This window comes from Acanthisitta chloris, unplaced genomic scaffold, assembly GCF_000695815.1.
Source record: "Acanthisitta chloris isolate BGI_N310 unplaced genomic scaffold, ASM69581v1 scaffold41004, whole genome shotgun sequence".
NCBI lineage: Eukaryota > Metazoa > Chordata > Aves > Passeriformes > Acanthisittidae > Acanthisitta > Acanthisitta chloris.
In genome coordinates this window covers 1-8427 of record NW_008670731.1, presented here as the reverse complement: position 1 = coordinate 8427, position 8427 = coordinate 1, and the positions used below count along the sequence as shown (strand labels likewise).

The 8427-nt window shown below is 41.8% G+C and overlaps 1 protein-coding gene across 1 annotated transcript in view; it reads right to left on the bottom strand.

Annotated features, from left to right (window-relative positions):
* CCDC53 (coiled-coil domain containing 53) overlaps positions 1–6489 on the bottom strand; it is a gene marked incomplete at its 5' end in the record, with an annotated part of 15266 nt that extends 8777 nt beyond the window's left edge. The window contains 3 exons of the mRNA XM_009073763.1: positions 1738–1866; positions 4139–4204; positions 6391–6489. Coding sequence (XP_009072011.1) covers positions 1738–1866; positions 4139–4204; positions 6391–6489 — 294 coding nt within the window. The remainder of the gene's footprint in view (positions 1–1737; positions 1867–4138; positions 4205–6390) is intronic.
* Between the last annotated feature and the right edge of the window lie 1938 nt (positions 6490–8427).

Sequence of the window (8427 nt, the reverse complement as noted above, 5' to 3'; positions counted from 1 at the left end):
AGCGTGGGTCGTGGCAGTGAACCCTGATGTGGCAAAGTTAGCCACTAACAGACAAGAAATTTTTAGCCTAAATGGCAGCACTACCATGGTCTTCAGTAACTAATGCTTTGCAGCTGTTCAGGTGTTGCCACAGTTTGATCACTGGAGGGTAAGTGAGTAAGATCTCTGATTAATTAGAAGGTGATCCTTTGTTAATTTGGTACTGGGAAAGAAGGATGTGTACATTAAAGTCAGGCAGATTCTAGGGGTTGAATACAGATCATAAAGCTTTTAAACTATACTTTTTAGTACAAATCATTATCTAAAGGATATACTAAAATCAAAGAATCACAGAACCATCAAGGCTGGAGGAGACCTCTAAGATCATCAAGTCCAACCATTAACCCGTCACCGCTGGAACCCCCAAACCCTAAACCATATCCTCCAGTGCCAGATCCAGATGCCTCTTAAACACCTCCAGGGATGGTGACTCCACACACTCCTTGAGCTCTGGCAGCCTTTGGGCCATGACCACTGCCCTGGGGAGCTGTTCCAGTGCCCAAACACCCTGTGACAACTCTGTGCCATCACACAAGCAGGTGCTCTCTGCCCCCAGAAGGCAGCTCAGCCCTCTTCTACCTGTTATCCTCAGACCATATCTGCTCCCCTGCCCCAGCAACTGGCCCCAAGTGGGTGGAACATTCCAAGACTCTGAAACTTGCCCTGAGCACTGACCTGGCTTGAGAGTATTTAATTTATGTAAAATGAAAACTGACAAGACGTTCTGGCACTATTTAAAGGAACACAGAAAACTGTGGTTTTGCTATAAAACTAACCCTTTGAAAACAGCATTGGAAACCTCCTTTCAGGCATATCTGAACTTTACACGCTGTAATATCTGAAAGGAAGAACACTTAAAAAAAAGGAAGTAATGGTGTGTTATTCTCTGACAGGGCAGAAACACGCAGTGCTGTCCATTTTGTCCCCCATGCTGCTGCCTGCAAATTACAGTGGCAGTCTCTGACAAGCAGGCAAAAGCAGCAGAGCACTCCAGCTACTGCTGCTCCACTGCAGCTTCCACCAACTAAGACAGCAAGCAGAGATTGGAATTGCAGAGTCCAAGAGGAAACTGGTAGAAGAACTCCATCTACAAATGTGCCAGAATGCCTCACTCAGTTAAGTGGTGATCACAGGATTTAAGTCTGGATTAAAAACCCAACCAACCACACACACAAAGCTCCCCAAGACAACCAAAAATTAACTGCAGGGAAAGGACCTTAATGTGGATTACTGCTAACAAGTCGGCATTTTCTGTTCATAAAGGATAATAGATAGAAACATCCATTGTAATAAACTCTTTAGAACAAAGCATGCTGGAAACTCCAAATTAAACCGAAAGCACACATTGTAAAGGGAGGAGCTGGAATTATGGGAATCAAACTGATTCTTTCCTTCTTGACCTTCCCAGTCCCCTGAGGTAACTCACATTCATATTTTAGTGTGACTGAAGAAGAGGAAGGAGGAATTTACCATCAGATTTGAGTTAGTTCTAATTATGTAAGACACATAGTCAAGGGTATAACCTTTTTTAAGTCACTCCTTAAAGCAGTGTCATTGGTGAAACGCTTAGTTTTGGATCTTTACAGCTAATTGCTCTCTTCAACAGACTTGCTTCTTCTACTTGTTTCAAATGACACTAAAAACTTGACATGGAGAGGTAATACCCCCTCAATGCATTAGTTATACTTCATTACTTACTGTGGATGGAGGTGATGCAGTTGTCTGTTGATCTGTAGTAGCTTGTGCCACAGGACCATTTGTAACACTGTTTATGTTTGCACTGGACACTTCAAATTTGACATCTTCTAAGCCAGGAATAGAGGATAACTGAATGCACAAAACATCATCAAATAAGCAATGAGCACATCACAAGTCAATGTGAACAAAAAAATCTGCAGTATGCAGATTCCCAGGTACTGCCCCGGCAGGTTTTACATGAGTAAAACTGTAACTTTTTATCACTAGTTTTGGTTGTTTTGAATGGGGGAAAAAATCCTTCTATTCAGGTGGCTTCTACAATAAAACCTCCTAAACACTACTTTGGAGCTTTCACTGTTAGCACAGGGTTGCAGTGCAGAAAAAATTCCCCAGCATTTTGCTCCTGCACTTAACAACCACACTTAAGCCATGCCATGTCTGCTCCTTCCTTCACAGTGAAAGAACTCATGGCAAGAGCATCTCTGTCACCTAACAGATGGGTGACTGCATACAGATTTTTCAATTTTCTGTATCTTTCACTCTTTTCTTAAGGAAATGCCGAGAGTGGATATTAAACACACCACGTATCCATTTGAAGGAAATTCTGTGTCACATAATCAAGAATTCTGTAAAAAATTATCAACCAAGAGTGGCTGGAGAGCAGCCAGGCAGAAAGGGACCTGGGAGTTTGGAGAGACGGGTGACTGCATACAGATTTTTCAATTTTCTGTATCTTTCACTCTTTTCTTAAGGAAATGCCGAGAGTGGATATTAAACACACCACGTATCCATTTGAAGGAAATTCTGTGTCACATAATCAAGAATTCTGTAAAAAATTATCAACCAAGAGTGGCTGGAGAGCAGCCAGGCAGAAAGGGACCTGGGAGTTTGGAGAGACAGGAAACTGAACACGAGCCAGCAGTGTGCTCAGGTGGCCAGCACTGGAATTGTGCTGCCCAGGGAGGTGGTGGATTCACCGTCCCTGGAGGTTTTCAAGATGAGACTGGATGTGGCACTTAGTGCCATGGTCTAGTAATGACGGTAGGGTTGGACTTGATGATCTTGGAGGTCTTTTCCAACCTGGGTGATTCTATGATACTGTGAATCAAAATATCAATTCCTAAATACTTTGAAATAAATAAGGGCTAATAAGCACTGTTTGGATTACTATATTTTTCTTCTCCCCGAAGATCTTAATGAACAGTTTCAAAACATCCTGCCCCTGCTCCCAGAAAAGCCAACCAAAATTGCCTCCATCATTATTGAATGAAGAACTGGTTAAAACTTTACATTTGGTGTTTTACTGGCTTTGGGGTTTTTTTGTGGGTTTATTTTAGCAAATTATATGATACACTACAAGACCATAGATTATATCCTTTTGTCATTTCAGCCAATGAAGATACTTCAGACACATTTGCATTAGCTTAGCCAGTTCAGGTCACATTTCAATACCAAAAGATTGACAAGGCTTCTATCTAGGTACTTTTAACAGCTGAAATCCCTGTATGTTTGCATGTCACAGCCCAGTAACAAACAAAGATACTTTTGTTTTACAAAGGGGGTAAAAATGTATTAGTTTATATGGCAAATGCAATTTTACTCTGCAACTTCGCAACTGAAGTAGCAGATTAGAATATCTGAAAACATCTCTCAATTTTCTTAAAACAAACATTGCAATAAAAGCAACCCAAAGAAGGTGCCACACAGCTCAGCTGCCTTTTCAAGATCTAAGTGCTCCTTTCCTGTTCCATACATGCTTAGAGAGACATATATGCTTAAAAGAGACAAAGCCAACTTTTCCACCATGTGCTGTTGGCTCATAGAAGTGTAGAATCATCAAGGCTGAAGAAGACCTCTAAGATCATCCAGTCCAACCATTCACCTGTCACTGCTGGAACCCCTAAACCCTATCCTTCAGTGCCACATCCAGACACCTCTTAAACACCTCCAGGGATGGTGACTCCACCACCTCCCTGGGCAATATTCCAGTGCCTGAACACTCTCACAGGGAAAACATTTCTCCTAACATCCAATCTGACTCTGCCCTGTCTCAGCTCAAGGCCATTCCCTCAGTCCTCTCCCTGCAGCCATGGCAGGACAGACATCCCCAACCTCTCTCCAGCCCTGTCAGGGAGTTGGAGAGAGCCATGAGGTCACCTCAGGCCTCTTCTTCAGGCTAACCAAGCCCAGCTTCCTCAGCCCTTCCTTTCTTCCGTATCAACTACATGTTCACACGTCACACAGTGCAAATAGCAAGGCATTCAAAGAGAGAATCTCTGATGTCGGGATGTTGTATTAGCTCTTTCAAATCACTCTGAAAACTTACTCGATCAATTCAGACTATAAAGGAAGCTAGTTCATGCAATCTAGAAGGCTGGAACTGGACAAAGTCCATACAAACCTTTGCATCCAAAATATTGAGTGTTGTTTCAATTTGCTGGATACGGAGAGAGAGTGCTGACAGTTTCTGCAACAGAAAACAATTAGGAGGTGAAAACACTCCCCTGGGTATTTGTGCATATAAAACAGTTCACAGCTAGGTAAAAAAAATAACTTCTGTCTTCCACCTGCTGAAGACAGAGTAGAGTGTAAATGAGATGATCAATTATGAAACAAATGAAGCAATGACAACTCTTTTTAGAACAGTAGCTACAGTACTTCAAATTTGGAATCATTTCACTCTGCATTTAGCTTTTCCAACTAATGCCTGACAGAAATGAAGACAGACTATGTACAAAAAAAGTCAAAGCAAAGAGGGCATTACTTTGGGCAACTGGAGAATAATAGTAGACATATTGTAGTCTCACAGTTACCAAAAGAACTTTCTTCAAAGCTTTTTCTAAATGTGTGAGAGGAAAAGGTGTGATGTGTGAATATGTCACTGAGCAAATACAAAATGTGATAAAGAATACAGCAGGTGATTCAATGTCCTATAAAGCCCCAGTGCACAATGAATCAGAGCTAACCAGACACTTTATATGCTACAAGTGCACCTCGATCAGATTTTGCCACTTTTTTTTCTTAAATACAACTTAGGTTTTCCTAAATTACTCTATAAGAACTGTCAGTCTTTTAACTAATCACTCCCATACTCCACCAGACCTGTCCAAGTGAAGTTGGCTAGCACTCTAGCTGGCAGACACGTACTCCTCTGACAGTTTTCTGGCACATTGGCAAGATTCTGCCTGGCTCTGAAGCACAACTTTAACACCCTAAGAAAATGGCAGTTCTGCCAATATGCTAGAAAAAGTAAAAAGAGACTGACAGGAGTTAGTCTTTTTGGATGGTGCACTGACTTGTTTACAGATGGTCCTTTGTTCATGAAGAGGAGTTAGTTCCTATTGGAAGGAACTATGTGCCCTACATGTAGCTGGGAACCGTGAAGGAAAGACATACAAAAGACAATTATGTAATTTTATGGGTCTATTTGAATTGATGAGAGCCAAGAAACTTAAGAGTTAAGGATGGTGTCAGCCCTAATTTTGGATTTCTTGGCTTCTGTTGACTTATGCTGTGACCTTTCACATTAAAAACACTTCTGTAGTTCATAAAGACAAAAAACTTTTTGAGGAGTTTATAAAGCAACTATTTAGCCTTTTGGGTAACAACACATTTAGGTTAACTAATAACTGTTTTATTAAGTTGACTTCAGAGCTGCTGCACACTCAGGACAGCTTTGAATAGAGGTGTTCTGATTTCCACAGTGCCTGTGTGTAATACTGAGATCCTGTGACAACTGAGTTTTGGACACCTGACAACAGCATCACCAGGCTGTTACACCGTCCCACCTATCAAGTTACAATAAGTTTAAAAATCTAGAAAAAAGTCCTTTTTTCCCTCTGAAGCTTCCTAGATTGATGTGGTAGCCAAATTTTATCCTTGTCACGGGTCTGGCTCCAAACTTGACTAACAAAAACCAGAATTGCTCAGATTGCATGGCTTAGGCTAATTCGGTTTGACTGCTGCCCTAGCCCAGCTGGCTGGGGCTGTATAGAGGTCTTTGTTGAATAAACTAAGGAACAGTTACAAAAAACCCACTAATGACAAAAAGGTTAAGCTCAAAGCCACATTAGAAGCACCCTTTCTACAAGGGAGGAAGCACTCTTACCCTGTTCAGTGGACTGTTCTAGTCTTGAGGGTCTGGCTCTAAAGCCACCATAAAAACTTAGTGCTTTTCTCTTTCTTACAGCAAACTCGAATTAAGGATTTCATGATCTATACTAATCACTTGCCCAAAAGGTCTTTTCTACATCACAATTACTTACATTCAGAGGCTTATGCCTCATGGTTTGAAGTTAAAAGGTGGCAAAATCTGAAAGCAAGTTTTAATGCAATCTCCTGGGACACAAACAAGTGGGAGAGCAACTATCAAAACGGATCCAGCACCACAGGAATATGACATCTTTCTTCCAAAACTGTTCAGAACAAATCACATGGATCAAAAAGTTCAAAGACTGTGCCAGATACAAAAATGTAAGGGGAAGAAATCTGTCTTAAGCACTTACTCAAGGGGAACATTGAACAGAAAGCAAAGTAAATTTTTTGGTTTAAGCTACCAGTGCTACTGCATCAAAAGTACTTAAATGAATGGCTCTCATTTCTAGAATCTTTCTAACTGTGTAAATTGACAGCTGGGGAAGCAATAACCAATACCTCTTCACAAACAGTAGAAAAGCGGTTGAGGAACTGCACTGTGTGAACCACAAACTGGTTTAGAAATGCCACAGTTCTCTTCTGCTGAATGGCAGGAACCTGCATTAAACAAGACAAGAAAACCAGGTTATATATTGATGTCAATTTCTGACATTTGGATTCAAGTACCTCTTAAAAATGCAAATGTTTTAGAAGAAATGACTCATGAAATCTGTCTTAAGACCATTTTTAATACACAGATATGTACAGATCCATACATACAAATCCTTGGTCACTAAACATCTACTAATGTGGACAGTGAGAAGTGGCAGGATACACAGAAAAGGCAACAAGATCCACATAAATGAAGGGATCTAAGAAAACACCTTGAGATGAAATCATGAACATTCTTGAAAATCAGGATTTTTACAAGAGAGGAAACTAGAATCTTTCCTTCTGAAGCTTAAGAAGGAAAAGCAAACTTGGTTGTCCATACTAATCCTCAGTCACAACCAACACCATAACCAAAACAAAAGTGTAGCAATGTCACTGTTCCAGTATTCAGTGGCTCCCCATTCTTTTTCTTATTTGCCAGCCCAGACTATTCCAAAACTTCCAGAAATTACCACCAAGTCAGATCCAAAGCTCACACACTTTTCAGACTAAAAGGCAGAATCTTGTTTGCCAACAACAAATCTGGTGCTCACAATATAACAGGCAGTTGTCACTTTTATTTAAACCACTGCAGAAGACTGGTATCAGGAGCTGCCACAAAAAAAGTTTCTATACCTTTCTATACTTAGTTATAACAGTTACATACTCAGACTTTTAAGTTTTACATATATTTGATATACTTTTATATACTTAAGAGTTCCCGAGGGTTAACTACCTTGGTCAAATGCTTTAAGTCTTACACTTCACAGAGGAAATTAAGTCTGTGAAATTGTCACTGGTTGAAGTGAAAGATTTACAAGTAAAAATCTTTACAGCCAAGCTTCAGCTGCACTGAACATCAGTTTGGGAATATTTTGACTCCCTGGTATTCACCTCTTCTTTAGTCACAGTCATTCACTACCAATCTTAAAAATTTCTGATTTTCTGTAAGACTTTTCTTGCTACTACCTCCAGTTTGCAGCACGTACACCTCTATGGTTTGCTAAAGCTCAGCTCTGTTTCCAACACTTGTCAAACAGTGCTCACTACCTCAGCAGAAATTCACAGGGCAGGACAGAGGATGGAAGGATCACTGGAACAGTGGGAACTGTTCTCTCTTTATGCTCTGTATTTGGCAAACAAAGACTTAAAGGAAAGGTTTTGCATGGCCCGGATCAGGAACAGCATGGCCAGCAGGACCAGGGAAGTGATTCTGCCCCTGGACTCGGCACTGGTGAGGCCACACCTTGAATCCTGAGCTCAGTTCTGGGTCCCTCAGTTCAGGAGGGATATTCAGGTGCTAGAGCAGGTCCAGAGAAGAGCAACGAGGCTGGTGAAGGGACTCAAGCACAAGTCCCATAACGAGAGGCTGAGGGAGCTGGGGTTGTTTAGCCTGGAGGAGGCTCAGGGGAGACCTTCTCACCCTCTACAACTCCCTGACAGGAGGCTGGAGTCAGGTGGGGGTTGGTCTTTTCTCCCAGGCAACCAGCAAGAGGACAAGAGGGCACAGACTCAAGCTCTGCCAGGAGAGGTTTAGGTTGGATATTAAGGAGAGATTGGAATGGGCTGCCCAGGGAGGTGGTGGATTCACCATCCCTGGAGCTTTTCAAGATGAGACTAGATATGGCACTTGGTGCCATGGTCTAGTAACCACAGTAGGGTTCCACTTGATGATCTTGGAGGTCTTTTCCAACCCGGCTGCTTCTATGATTCTATGAATAAGTGGATTTAGATGCGACTTGCTTTGCACATCTATGAATGAAATGCTTTCGCCTTTCAATTAAGACTATGGCAGAACTGGTAGCAAAACGCCTTTGGGAAGGATGACCACGGCGCTCCTGGAGATGAAGCTGCGGTGCAGACCCAGCCCGTCCCCACCGCGGGAGCTATGCCGCGGGTGCGACG